The 20,767-nt window shown below is 41.7% G+C and overlaps 2 protein-coding genes across 2 annotated transcripts in view; both read right to left on the reverse strand.

The window, feature by feature from the left end:
- The window catches only part of LOC132907974 (uncharacterized), a 37,645-nt gene extending 33,129 nt beyond the window's left edge, over positions 1–4,516 (reverse strand). The window contains exon 1 of the mRNA XM_060961448.1: positions 4,170–4,516. Within this exon, the coding sequence (XP_060817431.1) occupies positions 4,170–4,207 (38 nt within the window). The 5' untranslated portion in view covers positions 4,208–4,516. The remainder of the gene's footprint in view (positions 1–4,169) is intronic.
- A 6,598-nt stretch (positions 4,517–11,114) lies between these two features.
- Positions 11,115–19,551, reverse strand: LOC132907980 (CD151 antigen). The gene is made up of 7 exons (XM_060961462.1): positions 19,223–19,551; positions 13,497–13,592; positions 13,234–13,428; positions 12,964–13,134; positions 12,739–12,831; positions 11,879–12,019; positions 11,115–11,597 (listed from the first exon to the last, which is right to left on the reverse strand). Exons 2-7 carry the CDS (start codon positions 13,572–13,574, stop codon positions 11,550–11,552), a joined length of 726 nt encoding a protein of 241 aa, XP_060817445.1. The 5' UTR covers positions 13,575–13,592; positions 19,223–19,551; the 3' UTR covers positions 11,115–11,549.
- Positions 19,552–20,767: the final 1,216 nt, after the last annotated feature.

A 20,767-nucleotide genomic window follows, 5' to 3' on the forward strand; every position in this document is an offset into this window, starting at 1 on the left:
TAACTAATTTGAAAAGTCAATGAGCTCCAATTACGTGAACCACTTATGACTCAACCAGTTTAAATAAATGCGGTTTTACTAGAAAATCTTGAGGCAAGATTTTTCCATGGAACCGCGTTACGCGACACGGTTCAAGTTCGTGTGGGCCACTTCCGATCGATCGGTCTTCCGGGTTCCATGTAAGTAATAAATGCTCGACTTGCCGGTAACCGATATCGCCCAACGAGTAAAACTCGTTTCGGTACGGAATAAGAGGGGCAGGCAAGCAGGGCAGAGGCACTCTCTCATGGATGGCCGTGTAACCCTATAGGAAACCTTTAGCGAGTTTCACTTTGCACGGCTCGCCGTTACCGGACTCGTCCGTAGCTCCTTGTCACCGTGGTACGTAGGGGAACGTAACGCGGGTTGCAACGAGTTTGAGCTGCTTGGTCGGCCAACGCTTCGCCTTTTGCTATCCGTACGCAGCTATCGAGCACGTCGCCGAGCGAGAGCGCGAGCTAGAGTCGCATGGCCGCGTGTGAATGCACTTCTAACAACGCGAGCAACGCACCGGTCTAATACGAGCACGACTATGGCCTTATTCTTTCGTCAAGAGTGTCACGCTTATCTTGGAAAAATAGAGAGGACGACCGGTTACCGAGTTGTATTCTTGTTCCCCTTTTTTTCCATCGGTTGCTCCAGTTACACAATGTTTTCTTCTCTTCTTTGAATGAATACTACTTAGAATCTTTGACTTTGTTATGCTCTCTTTTTCTTTACTTCGAACGCTTCTCATCCGAAGTGTGGTAATAACCCTTGGTATTTTATACGAGTAAAATTTTAACGTCTTTCTAATGAGTTTTTAACAGCTTCGCGATTATAGGCAATAGGATAGAGTGCTACGAAAGTTTTATACGGCAGTTAGTTGCGCGCAGTTCACGCGCGATTCGTTGCTACGAATCCTCCGTGTAACTACGGAACGGTACGAACGTTCACTTTGAAGTCTATTGTAATCAAAAAATAACTGTTTCCACGGATGCCTAACAGCAATCGTACGCTTTCCTCGGTGTACAAGTAATACGTGGCACGCCGTCTCGTTCGCGGTAGCTGTCTACGACCATAGAATTCGTAGCGACACACGATCGCCAGCCGGAGATATCCGTGGTAGGCGCGAACGAAAGTCGATAAATTCTTCGTAATCCCGTTTTCTATATGTGCTTCGCGCCACTCATATCGAGCATCTACTTTTTCCACTGAAATACCAACGCTCGCTCCGACTCGTATCGAGCTTCTCGATCACGCCTAAAGCAGAGTGCCTCTGTTACGTGTCGTCGTCGCAAAAACCAAACAGGATAAGGAAGAAGAAAAAGGCCGGGTACAAGAAGATACAAAACAACGAATACGCACGTACGCTACATGTGTGTTTGATATAAAAGAAAAACATTCTTGGTCGGTAGAAATATCATTGCTCACGCGTATCGTGAATTATCATCGTAACGTGATCGACGTGATCTAGGAAGATGGTGATTTTTTATTATTTTTCAGTATCATCGTAATCGGATCGATACGAGCAAGTACTGCTTGCCGTAGCTTCTGGTTGATGTATCGATTCTACGTTTCGCGTTTACGTATGGCGGGGACACGAAACAAGATGGAACAGCGTAGATCCCTTTTCAACGTGGGGATGCACTTTGGATAAGCCGTGGAGGGATCGAAGACAGGAGGGTAACGCGGCTGGAATTAATGCGGAATGACTAAGCGACTGCTTAGAGGCCGGAACCGAGAAACGAGCGTTTCATGCGCGTATGCTCTATTGATAAAATGTTCTTCCTCGTTGGTACTGGTATATCGTCATAGTACGTATCCTCTGCATTTTCGATGTCTCTTACGCTCGTTATGTAATCTCGCGCTCTTTCACGTTGCCTTCCTCGTGTTTCGGCGTCTTGCCATAGGGCAACCAAGGTATGCAGTCGCAGTGTAAGGCTTGAGAGGGCGTGTTCCCTTACTGCTCGGAAGTTTAATCCATAGATCGTGTGTTACCACTGTAGCCTCGCTATTCCGTGTTACGTATTACGTTGGATCGTTACGTTGCTTTGCTACGGGCGTTCTTCTATGGATTTGTTGTTTATTATACGGGAAAGATGATATCTTTGAGGTGAATATTCATTTCCGAGCTTGGAATCGTCTGCTTCCGCCCGTGATGCCTGTGGTATCGCGTGTTTACGTAGAACACAGGATTTTTCAATTTTAAAAGTCATTTCGAGTTAAAAAGAATTTACAGTACGATTGAGTTACGACAACATTCTTACGAATAAGATTCAGATAAGATTTTTGAATTTTCTTGACAATTAAAATTTAATAAAGACGAATCAATTGAAATTAGATCGGCTGTGTAACCCTTACCGACTTAAGTACGATATTATAATTAATTTCTAACAAAACTAACACGTAAGAAGATTCTTCAAGTAAAGTCATTATGATATCGAAGTAATTGATAATTGGTAAGAATTGATAAGAATTGCACGAGTTCGCTTATCTCGGTTAACAAATTAAAAGATATATCGAATGAAACAAAATTTCCGATATAATTCCAACTGCATTACGATAATCCAGTAATACCAGTACATAATATTGATATCATAAATGTTCGCTCCAAAGTAAACTAACATTCCATAGTAAAATGCTCGCTAAACAACGAACTAAAATACTATCTCGTTGTTGGTAAAGGTGTCGATATGCAGTGCAGGTAACCGATAAACTCGAAATACGCGTTTCGTTGCTATTTGTGATCAGTTTTTGTGGCCTTCGGTAAATCGGGTGCGTCATTCTGATATTCAAATGAACCTGGGACACCAGTGGTGAAGATAGCTAACGACGAGCACGCGAAAGCGAAGGACAAAGACAGAGAAAAAGGGAGAGGGAGCGAGAAGAGGAGAACAGAGGGGGGTTAGGAAGAGAGAGAAAGAAGAGGAATAGAGAATGACCGCACTTAGGTCCTTTCGTTACGGAGCAGAGGAATAAGCCTCGGTCAATGGCTGCGGTATCCGCAGGTTCAAGGAAAGCGGGCTGGTCCGATTCGACATCATGTCGTTCATGGGGAAACCGAACAGGTGACGCGCTCATGAAAATACAGGTTAATAGAATACCAACAGCCACGCTTGCAAACGTTTTAAAATGGATATTGTAAAACATCGATGTATATAGAATATCGACAGGGAAAAATATTATAAAATAGCGAAATGGAAGAATTTGAGGATATTGGTATTATCGGAGACGAAAAATTGTCGCGTGATAGCTTCTGTAATAAATCAATTGGAAAAACGTTGAAGAATCGTACGTGAACGTTGAAATAGAAATCATATATAGGAAACAAAGAATCATATTAAAAGGTAACTATAATACAATAATTGTTTCGGTGTTATTCACATCATTATGGCAACAAATCTCACGGTTGCGAGTGCTTTTATAAAACCACTAATAAGCGAACCTAACCGAGGTTTGTAGAGGCTTATCGATCACATACGCGAAACAAACTAGCAATTTTCTCGTCGCGTAGAAATTGAAAGATTCGATTACGAGCGAAGTGGCGGGCACAACGCCCTATGCAAACAGCGATCGCTCGATGAAAATGCCATCACGTTTCTTCTTTTTTTCTTTCCTCGCCTTTATGCTACACCCTCGAACGTAGATTATACGCGTATCTCGCAAACGTGGATCCCGAGATCTCAGATTCTTCCATGGTACAACAGTGGAACAAGCTCGATTCCACGTCGAAAGAGTTTACGAATACTGTGAAATCGATTCGCGGAGGCACAGGAAGTGGGCGCGTTTCTTCGATTCGCCGTAACGTTCCGTGAACAAACATCGAACAAAAACGGGGTAAAATCATAAGCTTCGAGAACGAGTGGATCGGACGAGATGCCGGCTCTCGGATCGCGCCGACTTTCTTGCCTCCGTACCTCGAGGACACTTTGACGAAGTCCGCGTGTATCGCCGCCAGTCCCCCCGCTGCATAGCAACAAACCGATCGATCGAACCGCGAACATTTTCATGGAAAAATTTCTCGGTCCGTGTACATCGGCTAGTGGGGCGATTGGCGGTGTCGACGAAAGCGAGAACGAGAGCCACACGAGAGGCTTCGAGCCTCCTCATGGGACGCGACTAGCTATCGATCTAAATGTTTCCCATACCGGTGCATGAAGGCGGCAGTCGACATGTTACTATCCATGGGGTGGTTCCATAAATCGCAGCCCTTCTACGGCAACACGGCTTTTTAACACACGCCCGTTTTCCCGCCGTGGCAACCGTTTGATAGCGTGATTTCCGTGGAGAAAAGACACGTTGCAGGACGATCCCCGGGTCTATTATCGCGCTCTTAACGAATACTCCGTACGTACTCCCGAACTCGTTTCCCCGGGGGAATTACCGGCGGATGAAATCGGTCGTGGATGGCAACAACCGTTTGCCAACACCTGCACGACTTGGCAGGTTGAAACCGTCGGCTGAACTGAAGTCAGAATGCGCATTCGTCGGTTTCCATGGTAGTGGCCGACAATGCTGGTGGTGGTGGTTGGCGACGGTGCAGGAGGCGTCGGCGGCGGTGATGGTGGTGGTGGTGGTGGTGGTGGTGGTGGTGATGCAGTGGAGGAGCCCGGTAGCACCGACGATGGTGGGGATTGACAGAACAAACCGTCTGGCCGGCTCTGGCTGGTCTGGCGCGTTCACAACCAGGTGCTGCCATGGAACCTAAGGTTCTGTTCACATGATGGTCTCTGGTCCAATTGTTTTCGCCCATCGAACACGCGGGACACACCTGACTCTGCTGCGGTTACGTTTCGTACGCAGTCTCGTTCGAACGTTACTTCTTCAAATTATATAGGACGCACCTTGTATCGCCACATTTCGAATATTCGAATTCAATTTCCAACCTTGTACATTCGAATGTTTAATCCTAAATTTCAAATTGAAAACGTTCATAGCAGGTTCTAGGATCGTTATAAATATAGAATATGATTTAGTTAGTCTTTGAATCGTTGGTTCAATCTCTTTAACGTCTAGATCGTTCGCTGTGATGCAATAATAGAGAATCTTGGTCGTTCGCGGCGAAGAAGTTACGGGGGCAAGTCGTTTTATCGAAGCGAACGATTATTCACGGTGTTCCCTTTTTCGAAGACTCAACACGTGCGTTGAACTTTAATAACTTTCTTGTGGGCGCTTGCCGTGGTTACAGCATCGGGATAGCGAAACCACGCAAATACGTTTTCCAACCGACCATCCTTCCTATCTATTGCCTATCGTGTAATCACTTATAAAGCAATCCGCCCTTTTCCTTTGCCTTTTTATCTGACGAACAAGCCTCGCCTCGTGCATGAGCGAGCGATTCGCCAACCGTGTACACGCGGTCGTCGAATCGATAAATGGATCTCGCCAGGTATTTACATGGATCTTTATTCGCCGTGTTTATCCAAGATACAATAAATCACGCGGTAGCCGGACTCTTCGTTCCACCCCTCTCAAATTAAAAAAAAAAGACTACATTTTCCTCGTCGGAACAGCGTAAATCCTCTGGCAGAGCGTACAGTTCGGATAGAAATATTAGCGTTCCATAACCGTGGAAAGCTTTATGCGTTGAAGCAGACAACGTTTCTCCGGATCGTTTCGTAGACAACGATGAGAAACTGTAAGCTTAAATGCAGCTTCTTAAAGCATCGGTTCTCCTTTACATCACATTTTACTCGTCTTCGTCATTATCTTTCTGAACCAAACATCGGCACGGCTCCAGTCCGACCGATCTTTGCACGAAAATACCAGCTAAGCTACACACGTCTCTTGCTCGCAAACACAAGAAGCTCGCTCTCGCTCCAAAAACTCCACACGGAGATCTCGACGAAATTAAAACACATCCTATCGCGTTTCCCTACCATCGAGAATCTGTTCCACTTGCGCCGTATAACCACCCTAGATCTAGTGTATGTAATGTACTACACAGTCTAGTATACATGTATACGTTCTAGTTTCATTCATCAAGCGACCCTTTCAGCGTCCTTTTTATTTCCCCTATCGCATAGCGAAGAAGTCGAAAAGAATAGGTCACGAACACATGGATACAGAATCTTTTCTTGGATTCTTTTCGTTATTACTACCCTTCCCTTTCCTATTTACATAATTCCACTCTTCTCCCCTTGGTTTCTTTCGCTTCTTTCGTTACTCCCTGTGCGACCCCAGCCCAGGAGGTGCCTAGGTGGAAGCATCAGGACTCGCGTGCGCCGCCTCGTTCCGGTGCTCCACTTTCCGACCCGCGAGATTTCTACCTTCGAAACAAGAATGCATCGCCATTGGATCGGGTATGGCGTGGCGCGCTGCGCGGATGCACACACCGAGCGCAGTTTCGACCGAGTAAATTAGCGCCGTTGTATTTTTTGCGATGAGTAACGGTGAAACACAAATATTTGCCAAGAGTGCGCGCAAAAACATCCCCCGTGGCTCGGTTGATTAATTGACACGCCAAATAAAGCGTGTCCGAGACCGTCCACGCTCACGCTGAATTAAGCATGATCATCGCTAACGTAATTTAAGTTCCTCCGTTTAATTCGACCCGCTCCAACGATTCTCTTATCTGGCTCTTTATAACCAAACGCTTTACCTTCCTTCCACTTGCTTTACGCGCAATCTAATTGAAAATTTTCGATTTTTCGTTTTAACGGTGATTTACAGCGAATCTGTGTGCTGACGAAAATATCATTTACGATAATATTTACGAGAAATAAAAACTCGAAAAATCAGTGGAGCCTTATTAAAGTCTCTGACATCTTTATTTCGTTCGAAACCTTGTGATATAAAAAATCTTTATTAGTTTACGTTATAATGAAAATTTCATTGACTATAATTAATTATAAAAAGAGTCATCGAGAGCTGCCATAAATTTCGTCTATGTATTCTGAATTTCTATCTTGCGTTAACTCATAATTTTCAGCGATTAATTCTTTCTTCGATGTAGTTTAATTATATTACGTTTTTCTATGAGACGAGTCGATGTCCTAATACTCATGAACAGAAATGTATGTAGGTTCTTGCAAGTGTATACGTTTTGGTCTTTAGGTGTTTCATTCGTCAGAACACGCATCTATTATAACCATAACCCCAGTCGTAAATTTCGATTTTTCGTCCAATGCTTAATAAACACAGGATCTAGAGATTGTTCGTTGCGACGATTCGCTATTATTAGTATGGTGCGTTCAGCAAAATGTCGTATCGCCTACAATGGCTACGTGACGCAAACGCGCGATGACATTAGCTTGCATAATAGTACGGTCGGTCTCAAGCCAATTGCATTGGCCTACTCGCAGTTGCCTTTCCGAGTTCGAGTACAATTTAATTTGCAACCGAGCACCTCGCCGGCTGAAGTAGCACCGGAGTTCTCGGTTTCACCTGAACCACTCCACCGGTTCCGGCCTATTCGGATTTAATGCTCGAGACGAAATCAATACGTAGAGATATCTCTCGTCTCTACTCTCGTGCTGTATCTATGCACCCGCAGCCGGGGTAGATCCTCTTTTTCCCTCGTAGGCTGCCTCGTCTCTCGACAAGACGGTCCAAGTCAGCAGGCCGGAAAGTATGTCAATAAAGAGAAAAAGAAGGAACGGAAACGGCGAAAGACCAGGCGCCGTAGGAAATTCAATTTTTAAGCTACCCAGACATGCAAATGTCGCAGCTCGCCCATGTTCTCCGTAGACTAATTAAACGCTTTTGATGGCTAATTTGTTTACTTCCATTAAATATATTTCGTATCTTTAGTTAGCGAATTTTTATTCAAAGTATTAAACAAAATCTGTGCTTATATGTGATCTTTTCAGAAATCAAATTGATTACCTCCTTTTTTTATAAATCTTACGATTCTGTTTCAAGGAAAATGTTAAAAAATAATACTTGCAACATCATTACGTTTCTCTACTTCCTTCTTTACTTTATCGATGCATCTTCTATGCAGCTAACGTACAGAAGTTATCACTGACACCTAAGAATTCCCTTTCAAATCCGTCCTCATAAAGATCTAATCAACCATATCGTCGAAGCAACTACTTGTAACAGTTCAAAAAGAATCTCTAAAGGTTGATCTAGAAATCCCTGCACGACTGTACTTCCTTTTTGGAACTTCGCAAACTTTACTTTGCTCCTTGAAGAGGAACAGGAACAACTACCAGACAGTTACTCCCCTTGGAATTTTCGCAAGGAAACAAGTATGCAACATTAGCGTAGATCAGGAGACACAGCCGAATCATTTGTCTCGATTTCGATCGTTCCTCCAGTCGTGGACGATTTTCAATTGTCAGAGCGTGGGACGGCGTGCAAGAAACTGAAGAAAAGAATGGAGGGAAGTAGCTTGGTCTATGTATACGTGGGTGCGCTGTTCACCGAGATCGGACCACGAGACGAGTAGTATTATCCCTCGGTAGTGTGTTGCGATTCATTCGTCATTGTCCGAGGACCCTTTGTGGCAACGCGCGAGAATGGCTCACGCCGTATGGGCTTATTCGGCGCAGGGAATGGTTAACAGCGTGTATCGTGCACGCACGCGTGCGTGGGATTGCAACACGCGTTTATACTTGCAGAGTTTCGTGCATCCAGAGTGGCAAAATGGCGTGAAAACTTATCGCGTGCATGTAGGCCGCGATGAGCACGCTAATCTCGAGAGGCGAATAACACAAGAACGGAAAATCGCGGTGAAAGTCGAGCCTGAATTAGAAAAACGAACAGAAGAAAAAAAGGGAAACGAGCCGAAAACCTGACAGGGCGAGACTTCTTCCGGATTTTCAGCGCGATTAACCGAGCGATTCTGCGGATTGCTCGAGTTGTTCGCGCAGTAATCGCGCGGTAAAAGTTTCAATCTACGGTTGAATATGTGAAAAAGGGTGGAACATATGAGAGTCTAGATAGGGTCTGGGTTCTTTGTGGCTACGCTCGGTATTTCATCTGTTTGATTTTGGGGCGATGAGTCATTGGTTATGCTTCACTACTGCTTCGATGATGATAAGAGGAATTCGTGAGATTTACGATATGTTTCTCTTCTCTCGTAAAACAGTGATCTCCTCTTGACCAATCAGTGCAACAGATTGGAAAGATCGATAGGTAGGAAGTAAGAGAGAAAAAACGTGGAGGATGGTTAAATGGAAAATTGTATGGCACGCTTGGGTCGTTCGAACGCCTTGGGAATGGCAGCCAGTCACGCCTCGACGCAAAGACTCACGTAGGGTGACGCACGCTAGGGTGAATAAACCGAAAGGGACGGAAGGACGTGACGAGTCGTACAACAACTATGATACATACATACGTACACGTAGTGGAAAATTACGAACGCATACATCGACCAGCATGGAAGGAATAATTAGAATCACGGTATAGAAGGTGCGACTAGACCCAGGAAAATTTAGTCAAAACTCGGCGATAGAGCAGTTATGGAAATATCGCCTTACTATGACACAGCGATTTAAACGACAGAAGAAATTTTCAACAGGATTGTACCCGACGTCTCTGGCTCACAGAATTTTTCCGTCGACTGTACACCTTGCCCTGGGGCCGTGGAAAATTTGGCAGAAACTGTTCTCCCTGCACATGTACCTCCGTGAATGTTTTAAAACGCAAAGGAACAACGTTTCTCCGTGCATTGTATCGCGAATCGAATAGAATTGTTGAAACATGCTCGAGCACATGTATATATGAATCGTATAATTTTGATAGGTATCGCAAGAACTTTATCATAGACTGTACCATCGTTCGATAATTAAAAGGAAACTAAAAAGCAGGGCTGATAAAATGCGACGAAGGTTTATTTTGGCGAGACGCCTGGATTACGGGAACCCGTCGTGCTTTAATGCAAGGAGACTTGCTGCCTGACAATAAAGGGGTGAATAAGCTGTAGGCAAACATACAGTGGAAGGCAGCAGACACGCAGACTTTCAAATGCTAAACTTCGATTAGAACGTCGGGCAATCGTTCGATAAACCGTTTAGTTTACCATTTTCATTCTATTTTGCAATTCTACGTTGCGTGTCTACTAACTTTTTTTTCTCTCGGTTCCTCCGTTCGATAAGTTCGTTGAAATTTACTATGATGAATTCTTTAGGTAACGGAATGTAATTTGAACGATTGACAAATATCGTAAGTTCTTCGAACGGAAAAAGTAGAAACGTTGAAACAGTTCGAACAAAAATTTCTTGCCTCCGCTGTACCACCAATGACCGTCTGGAATATCGACGCGAAGGGTTGCCTCTATGCGACTCGGATTGGTCCATCGTGTCTTTGTACCGGTTGGAGATTCGCAAACGTACTGGTTGTTCCCAAAACAATAGCTATGTACGCTCTCTCATTACCGAAGATTGTAGCCACGTTACTCCACTTTTTTCCCTCTTTTCCAGTAAAACACGAACGGTCCCGAAGAAAAGACGAGCAATAAGGCATCCTGGTATCGATGCGCCTTTATTTCTCGCAAATAGATTGTCTTGTACCTTTAATAAGCTCCACTTGCAACGCGCTTTTTCTTCAAATTAGTCCTCCTTATACATATACGTAATAGCGTCTAATCAGCTGCTGAAATTAATTTAATTTCTTTACAGTAGAACAATTATTCCAGATATGAAGATAAACATTCATAAAATTTCTTTTCTTAAACTTACGTAATTTCAAGGGCATTTCAATGTTTCGTAGTAATTATTAAATTAATTATTTTCATATTATTATAGCAGCATGACGCGCTTCGTTCAACGACTTTCAATTGACGTTTGAATTACAAATATTTACTACCTCTTGAAATTCGTTCTACCGTGAAAAGTTCGTGACAAATCCTTTGCCCTTTGAACCATTTCGTGTCTGTATGTTTTATCGTTGGATAGACAGGATATGGGGAATACGAAGGGGGTTGCCTGAATAGGATTTGCAACGGGAAAACGTTCTGACGCATGTACATTCCGCTAACCGAATTAAAGAACGCGATTGGATATCTCTGGCAAAATTTGACGAACTTCTTGTCATTCGAGCAGAAATATTCTCGTACAGTATCTCATCAATCAATCGATTTATAAACCAGGAATGTCACCACGATTCGTTTCGCAAGAATAGCAATGGAATAATTGAAATTCAAATTGGTTTCAATGAACGTTTGTACACATTTTATATTTATTACGCGTGTAAGGAACATAGTGCATTTTACCATACGAATTATATTTATACAGTGCACTATGTATAATATTAAACTTAGAATACTTGGCGTATTCTTAAAGATTACAAAAGAATAATCGCAAAACAAAGGTACATCGAGTATAATACTAAATGTAACAAAAGAAAAAAGAAATGAAGAAAGAAAAAAGGAAAGAAGAAACGAAACAACGGTGAGAACTGTACATTGGAAAGATGCGCGTGAAGATGCATTTTGATTCTCGTACTTCAGCTTAGGTACACTCAATGACGATGACGTTGATTATGAATTCATGAGTCGCTCGAGGACGGCTGACATCCACTTCTTTCTCTTCGTTAGCTTGTCATGAAAAACGAAGTTATCTTTTAAAGCACATCTCTCGTCATTCTATCTTCCTGAAGAGAAAGCACGCGAGTACCGTGCCAAATAACTGTAGAAAAGAGGAACATTAATAATAACATTGGACATCGCGAGAAGAATCATATATCTGTGCATCGAAAGTTTCTCTAATGTTTTCTACGCGTGTAGTTCTCAAGCAATTTAATTAGAGACGCTTGACGTTGCGTTAATGTCAGAATTATCGCAACAGTCGAAAGTGAGTAAAAAGAAAAAGCTCGCACATCGGCAATACCCGATGGAAACATATTTCTTAATGGATTCTGGCTGGTATTGGAACCGATTAAAATGTAAATAAAACAGAGAAAGTCCTACCATCACGCTCGCGACTGCAATACCAGCGCCACCCATGATTGTCGCGTGCTTCTGCATGTAAATCTGCGTTCCATTGATGCAACCGACGAGATAGGCATTCGAAGGATTCACCGTGTCTGCTCCAGCGTTGCAGTTGAATCGCTGCAACAGAAGATCGATCGAGTCTCCATGAGAAACAATTCGGCTTGAGAAAGTCGATCGGACCGGGTGAAAGCGTGAGAGGCGATGCGGCGAACTCGGGTCCCGATTAACAGATTACCACAGGATGAATGCATTTCTGAACTGTAATCGATAGGTCGTAACCGTTTCGAAATTCCGTGGAGAACTATCCGAACCGGACTTTCCTAACAGGCCATCTCGAATTGCAAATGCTATGAACTGGAATTCCGAATCATCGGGTTCTTATCGTTGGTCGGTACTATAGTAGATGTCTACCAAATCGGCTGTTGGTATTTCTCGATAATTTTCATGGTATAAATAAAAACCAGAAGTAAAAGCAAACTTTCTTTGCGTTCATTTCTATTTTCTCTTTAAATAACGAACAAGTACGTTGAAGTACGTATATCTGGAAGCAAATCTGAAGCATAAAGACCGTTATTTGTAAACCATTCGGTCATGAATTATGCAAACAAATACAAATCGAAAGCAACCGCACTAAAACTAAAGAGAGATCCCCTTTTTCTTTCTCGGTTCTTAGAATATCATTGTATCTCATCAAGGTAATAACGCTAGACTGCATAACGACTCGCACGCCACGAGTTCCGCCCGTAAATCACTAATTATTACGATTACGTATGCACGAATTCGCTGACGGCTATTTCGTCTGCAAAGACGAGCTCGTTAAGAAAATTAATCTTTACCTGGCCAGGTTGAATCTCGCGACAGCAACTCTGTGGTACGTTGAGTCCCAGATTTCCCCAATCCCTCCAGCCATTTACTCCACAGCAATGGAGCTAAAAATCACAGGAACGGGGAAAAGAATAAAAAATATTATTCCAAATCAAACATGATATCTTGCACGATGCTCGAAATAATTATCCGCATGAAATTTGTTGCGTATCAAGTGTTTCTTATTTCGCGCTTACCGTCGACTGCGTCGTGTCCCAGGCCTCCCTGATTACTTTATGAGAATCGTAAGTTCTCATCGAACTCGACATTTCCCTCTCGAGTGTGTTCACAATTTTTCCACGGAACACATACGCGAGCGCTCCGCCAATTAACATGGACACGAACAGAAAAGACATGATGATGCAATACTGGAATAATTTTTTTTTATAGGTTATATAATTTAATCGGTAGGTGTCTTCTAAGATCGAAGACTGAGTCAGAGCGAAAAGAAAGAGCACAAGATTTACCGTGAGAAGCATGCATTTTACTTCTCGGGATGCACCGATACAACCAAAGAACGATATTATAGCGACGACGATGCCACCGGCCAGTAGAACGTAAATAGCGCCTGTTAGAAAATCGTTCCCTACTAGTTCACCTATCCATGATACTTTATCCAACAGAGCCCACGTCGCTAATCCAGCTATCACGAGGCCACCGATCTAAAACATTGTTTATACGTTGTTACTTAAAATATCATTGTGATAGTTTATATATATCTGATGCTTACGAAGGTCATGAAGTTCACGATGAACAAGGAATATTTCATACAGCGACCGCAGCTGTCCATTTCTGTTTCGTATCCCATTTTTCCTTGTGTCTCGATCTACAAACGAGGAAAGTAAATATGAATGCAGAAAATGATGTCAGACTGTGAATGTTACGTTCTAAATTAAATACAACGAGTCGTAGAGGTTGTAAATTGTAAACATGAGTCATCAAAATTGTTTTCGATCGACTCACGCATGTTACTCGAATGCGATTCGCCTGGAATGTAAACACGAATTTATTAATTTATCGTCTGATTTATGACTAGACGAACATTTTAAAATTACATTAATGCGAACTCCCTAGTCGATACCTAGAAAGCCTTGAGACTCTGTTTTGCAAATGCAACGGTAGTTCCACATCCGTATAAGGATCAAACGATCGCGTAATCTTTGTCATTGTAATTCTTTAAGACGCGGTCAGACGTCGCCCGAACGATTTAGTAATTGTTTCCGCGCTGATGTCACGGCATGCAGAAAACTCTTTTATGATTTCATAAATCTCGTGATCGCTCTCAATTTTTTCTTTCCGTCGACCCACATTCTTGCTAACAATTAATCATGATTACGCCACCGTCTCGTCACCTTTAATTTGGAATGTCGATCGGCTTCCAAATCTCCTTCAATCTCAATCAGCGAGGCAGAAAATTCTGGATTTCTCAGATCGGAGACGCGTTTGAAGCTGCGTCTGAACTCTCGAGTAATACGCAGATGGGGCTGTTTTGCTGAAATCACTCAAATCAATATGTCTGCGTTCCAAACACGCGTCCATCAAACGTTTATTACACGACCTCTGAACTTTCCTTATATATAAGTTGAAACATCAATGCATTACGATTTCTCAGAAAAAGAAATATCAAAAACGCAATAATATTCACGTGTCCTTCTGATTAAACTCTCGAATGACTTTCAGGTGTCAGTTATTTGTTTCAACGGATTATCGCGAACTTACTCTATATCCTAATCGCAAATCTTAAAAAATGACGTAATCCAAAAGTTTCACAACCAACAACTGCAATTATGTAATACTGCCAGTCATAAGCATTAAGATACCTGTTAAACATTTTGTAACTTCTACCTACATTATTGAATTTCTAATTACTTGTGCGATCATGATAGTCTATCATTTTATACGTCATACAAAATTTACTTCTTTGAACCATCAGCTCTTGAAATATCTCCTTAAATTGCCTATCGTATTTCTCTTGATTTATAGTAGAACATTATTGAATAAATCGCCCAAAGAACAATAATCTGTAGTTTATGATCTATAGATATATCATAGTATCTCGACTGCCTAATAGCCTCGTGTATGGTAGACCGCGTAAATGCGTTCTTAACAGCCAGACGACTCACGTTTTCAAGATCGTCATCGATGCGATGAGTAAAACCCTGCTCGATTGTTACGTGAATCACCGCTGTGAATTATACACGCCCGTCATTGCTCGTAACTAGCTCATGGATCTCTTTCATGTAACGTAAAAGATCGCGATCGATCCGTTTTGCATGTCGTGATCATCGAGCTTTCCCGGTCATCCGTTTAGAAACACATCAACGTAGGTCTTACACCATCGGTCGTTTTGCACCTGCTCAATACGATGACAATAAACGATGACCTTCTCGTAGATGAGGGCATACCGACGACTCCTCTTGGGGCCAACTGAACTAGGTCGTTTCGAACCGGTGGCGGTGGTTAATACATTGTTATGTTTATCATCACACAAATGATATTTACAAAGGTAGCTTGGTGCTATGCTACCTTGTATTGCATATTGTTTGAAAGCGTATCAGGGATCTATTGTATTCGAGGTATGTGCTTCAGAGAATGGTGTGCCACAGTACGTTACTCTTAAGCCGTTATAAACCGGACTTTTGCTCGTTTATGGAGAGAATTATAATTAGTTGGAGTTTTTTTTATCTTAACACTTTCACGATCGTTCGAATAATTTTAAATTTATTTAAGTAAATTCACAGTTATTGTTTGCTATTAATAACGTAACGGAGCAACGTACATATTTTAATAAATTATACGTTTAGCGTTTTTTAATGTGTGTGTAATATAGAGGTACGAAACATCGAGTAGAGTCAAATAAATGAAAGCGAAAGTGTTAATACGATATCTAGAAAGTAGTACTAATTGCAATAAAAGGATAGCTTGAATCTACGCAAATATCCTTTAAATTATAAAGCGTTATAAAGCGTTATAGCATTAGTATTTTATTTCAAGCATGAATATCATAGTCTGTAATATTCTCTTTTCTCTACGATTTTTATCGCGTCTTTTCAAACGCGTGTAATATGGAGAAATCCTCGATCTGGAGGAATTGAAGTCTTAACTGATCACAGAGGTTATTCAGTTATCATCGCACGTAATCTTGAACAATTTTCCTCGACGAATTTGACCTAGATAGGGGAAACTAGTTCAGAAACGGTTTAATAGGAAAAAGAACAACGTTATTTATACGTGGAACGACAGTTTCCTAGCACATCCGTACGCGCGAACATATCGATTTCCGCCTTGTAATTATACACATTAGCTTCCTTACACAATCCTTATCGGGAGAACTGTGCCGTTGTTATTTACAAAGCGTTCTACGGCCGCGATTCGATCTACCGGATTATTACTACTTCTATCGTTTTTTATTTTTCATTACATCAATCTGGTATCTCCATCGTAACCAGGCATTTTAGCATCGTAAGCTTATGCGACTAGAATTTCTGGTTTCGGATGCTGATATTTAATCCATCATATAATCCATCCACGATTCACTCGAATATTATACGGACGAAAACCAGTCGATCGGCAAACAACATTCGCTTTAGAACTCAATTCAAAAGATCGGGACAATAATAAAGAGATCCTCGGCAATAATCCTCGATGACGTCTCGGCTATTGTTCACCAAGGATAATAAAAGTGAACTTACATCTGGAGCATGGAAACCGCGTTATTTCACGTTTCTGTGTTGGGAATAAATTAGGGTCGTATATTTAATTGTCGTGTGTATGCTGTTCGTTACCCTTGATTTATTTAAAGTTACATCATAATTAATGCACGTTTCTCGTCACGCAAAAAAAAGGGAAGGGAGAAATAATTCTCTAACGTCATATCGCGTGTAAACTTGCCCCTTTATCAATAATCCTCAGTTATCGTGGTCGAACATTTCAACGTTTCAGCGACCGATGTCACAAAACACGACCCGTTCGTGGAAGGCTACTTAAAATTTTAACGTTCCAACCTTCTCGTTATCTCAACGATCCGTTTAAATCACGTCAAATTAAAACGGCTTACTGAATTTACTTGAAATTGACGCAACAGCGTCTAACTCGCTGAACGATTAAAAATCGCCTTAAACGCGTAAACGTTATGTAACGACATAAGTGCAACGATATCGTACGCAGGAGGGTCAACACCGGTTTTGCAACATGCTGTAGTGGTAGTAACTCTTGAGAGTAGGCTTGGTCACGCACCGACATACTGCCTCAAAGACACGTTATACGAGAGAGAAAGTGGCGGCGTCCCCCTCGCATTAAGTAATCCACGACTACTGTAAAACGTAAAAATAATAGAGCAACTGAAGAGACGAATGACGTCATCGGAACGCTTCTTCCTTCCTCGTCCTGGAGGTATAATGGGCAACCGGTCATCAAGGCGGTACTAACTTAATTAGGGCGTTGTAGTTGCCCCTGTGCGTCGTAATTGCGACCGTTCAAACGACTTAGACGCGTATCGATCACACTTCCGTCGAACTCTCGTCTCCCTCGGCATCGAGTAATAACGTGTTTTTCCCTTTCTACGAACGACACGAGTTCCCCAAACGATTACGATCGTTTGAATTTAACCTGCGAACCAGGTCATTCCTTAGCCACGAGTATTTATAGTTTCGGTATTAAAAATTAACCCTCTGAGAGCAAATAAGCGGAATCTACCCTTAATCTTCTTCGAAGAGAATTATTATTTTTATCGGAAAAATTATCGAACATTTGAGTCGGCGAATAATTGTGTAATATAGTAGAGATGTTGATAAATATTGCAGAATATTTTTTAATTTCCTGGCAGCGTAGAATAATAAAAAAAATTACCTATGAAGAACTAAGTAATTTATTTTTAATAGACAAAATTATTATGCGCCGAAAAGATTGATAAATTCTTTTCGGCTTAAGAACCGATCTAAATATATGAACTGGCTTCACAGTGTACTAATAACGATAAATTAATTACTCGTAGTAATGGTTAGAAAATCGTGAGTTGATTGTTTAAAAAGTACAACTGTGTAACATTTCAATTACAACGTTCCTATGTTAAATGATCATCGTATGATTCATAAACGTAAAATGAAAACAAACCCATTCGAATTGACATCATGCATATACTTGTGCCATTGACGCATAGGGCTGTCGAGTTTCTCGTCGTGAGTCGTTTTCTCCAAAAGACATTAAAAACGATTTATGTGGAAAACGCATGGCAACAATAAAACGTATGCAGAACGGTGAAACGTTGAAGCGTTTCAATGAATTAGTTCGAAGGTTGCGTTAACGACGAGAAAATTGTTAAAAATGCATTTCTCGCGATCGAGATTGTTCTTCGCAATGTCACGGGCTAGGAATTCCCAGTATTCGAATAATTCTCAGCTATTTGTTATGAAATTCTGATGTCAGTGTTCAGAAATTTGACGCATCTTTCACTTCGATTAACATCGAGTCGAGTGGTATTAAAGAACTTAAATACGGAATCGAACCGAATTGTAATCAAATACGCACGAGAATGAGAAATATGGTGAAATATGTCACAATATGTCATATGACATCTGACCTGGAAAGAAAGCAAGGGTTTATGGTTAGGAAACGAAATGTGAAACGATCGAAGAAAAAGCCGAATGGAGGGTTCTCCTTTCGACCGGTCGAAAGTTACGTCGAAACCGAGGTCGCCAGGTTTTACACGGTCCGCGGAGTGTTGTACGATCACCGAAACTCGCGCGAACATCGTGAGCGCATCTACGATTATGCCGCCCGCTTTTTCCTTCTCTTGGCTCGTAACGGCGCATATAACAAACGTTCGCAATAACACGCTTCGTTACAATATGGATGCTGGGACGTTCTTGACCGCTACGATAATGCCATTTACGATAATGCCTTTTAGCACGCGATGTGAATGCCTTACAGTTTTCTACCGTTCTTATCGTACGAATTTATAAAGGAACGTATGACGCGTGCGCCGCCACGAGAAGGCGTCGTTCACTACGACCGATCGTTCGAAATCGAAATTACTCGCGCGATATGACGAAACGCAATTGTAGCTCGAACCATCGCCACTTGCAACATCGCTGACCATCGTAACTTCATGGAGTTTGTGTTCGTGGAGGCGCAAGTTAATCCGTACATTATCGCTCGAATATGCTAAATCGAATGTAATTGAACTTCCTGACTAATTCACGATCGTCAAAATGAATCGACGCCGCACTGTGCTTCTATCGGAGGAAAAAGCTGAGTTCTATAATTTCTGAATTTGAAATGGCAAAAAAATTTTATAACCAACAAACTGAGAACGATAATTGACGATTGAAAACTGATTGACGCCATCGAGTATAATCTCTTCTCAATAGGAATTCAAATTAAATACATATAATCAATATTAATTGATGGGTAACGTTGGTAAAGGTCATCGAGGAATATTATTATATATGTACTCACATGATTTTATGTTTACCGTATGTCAGCCTCTCTCTTTCGTCGTCACCGGTATTGGTAGCGACTGAAAGATAAACAATTTCTGTCGTCGATGAAACGTGACACCGTTTCACGTAGCACGGTCGGATGTTATTTCAATAGCAGCGGAATGCAAAAATCACTTATTGTTAATCCCACGGTTTCGTTGAGTGATATAGTAACGACGAAGCGCTGCAGGGTGAAAAATCGTCGCTTTTAATTCAGGCACGAAGCTGCGGCTCGACTATCTGCGTGGACACGCGCGATTTCAGACCGGGTCTGAGTGAAACTGAAATGGTAAAACCGACACGACTTCTTTCTCTCTCTCTCTTTCTCTCCCTCTCTGTTTTGCCCTCTCTCTTCCTCTCGTTTACCGTGTTGCTCAGTCTCACTGATTATTTCCCTCTCTCTTTCATATTATTTCCCTCTCCGTTTCGCCTTTTTCTTACTCTCTCGCACGTTTCGTCCTGTTTCTGTTCTTCGTTAGTCGAATCTCCCTTTTCCACCACGAATGATCGTTTACCGTGTCCCCATCGTCGTACCTGTACGTACCTGTGCAATATAAGTCCTCGCCTTTACTTACGTATATGCTGCGTATATCCATTGTTTGCGATCCAACGCGCGGAAAATTCACGCTTTGAAAGAGAGAGGGGCAGAGGCAGAGCTACCGAAAGTGGAATACGAGGTACCCGTACGGCCGCATCTTCGACCATAGCATGTCAGATATATGCAACGAGGCAACGAGATACATCTCGTATTCTTGTATCGCGTCGCATGCTAAGTATATATGTAGTTAGGTAAAGTAAATACATAATCGCCATGGTGTACGTACGGAACTCTTATATCAGCTATGAGAAACGAGATTCAATGAGATTGTATCGTTTGGTATATGCCGCGTCTATAGATATAATGTAGGTCTAATTTATTTCCACTTGCTCGATAATCATCCGTGTATTGTCGTCCTCCATGGGTTTGATATGGCTGACGAATGAAAACGACACGACGGGTGTACGTCACGCAATCGAACGACGTAATGTATTGTACTGAATTATTGTATTGACGTATTGTATTGAAATATTCTTCTTAATAAACTGTTGCATATTAAACTCCTGGATAGTATTATGATTCTTTGATATGTAGAATTGTAAATGATTGTTTGTGTCTGTTATCATGATATAGTAGGATACATGATGTGAAGAGCACATACGTAAATATAATGTATATATATGTATACAAGCATACAAACTATTTTGTGCTCTTAAGAATTCCATGAAATATACGAAACGACAGATAACGTTCTATGTTTGTACTCCTAAGTAATGCCAATAATTTAGTCGATGCGTTACCCAAGTTATAAGTGGTAGCTTCGCGAAAATATGTAATGGTGTTATTTATATTCGATGTAACACGCCTTTAGCGTCTTAATTATTTTTCACTTAGGAGTCCTGATCCAGTAGTACATAGTTAATTTCTCTCACTTTTATAATATATAAATGTAGAATTAAACGAATAGTTTTAAATTTATGTATT

Source organism: Bombus pascuorum, chromosome 6, assembly GCF_905332965.1.
Source record: "Bombus pascuorum chromosome 6, iyBomPasc1.1, whole genome shotgun sequence".
NCBI classification, from domain to species: Eukaryota; Metazoa; Arthropoda; class Insecta; order Hymenoptera; family Apidae; genus Bombus; species Bombus pascuorum.

Bases quoted from the DNA above. Each gene is read 5' to 3' on its own strand.
- LOC132907980 (XM_060961462.1), bottom strand. From the start codon at position 13,574: ATGGGATACGAAACAGAAATGGACAGCTGCGGTCGCTGTATGAAATAT. The intron at 13,135-13,233 runs GTAAATCTTGTG...AAATTATTCCAG, and splicing joins TAAAATGCATGCTTCTCACG to TATTGCATCATCATGTCTTT. The intron at 12,020-12,738 runs GTAAAGATTAAT...CTTCTGTTGCAG, and splicing joins GCGAGATTCAACCTGGCCAG to CGATTCAACTGCAACGCTGG.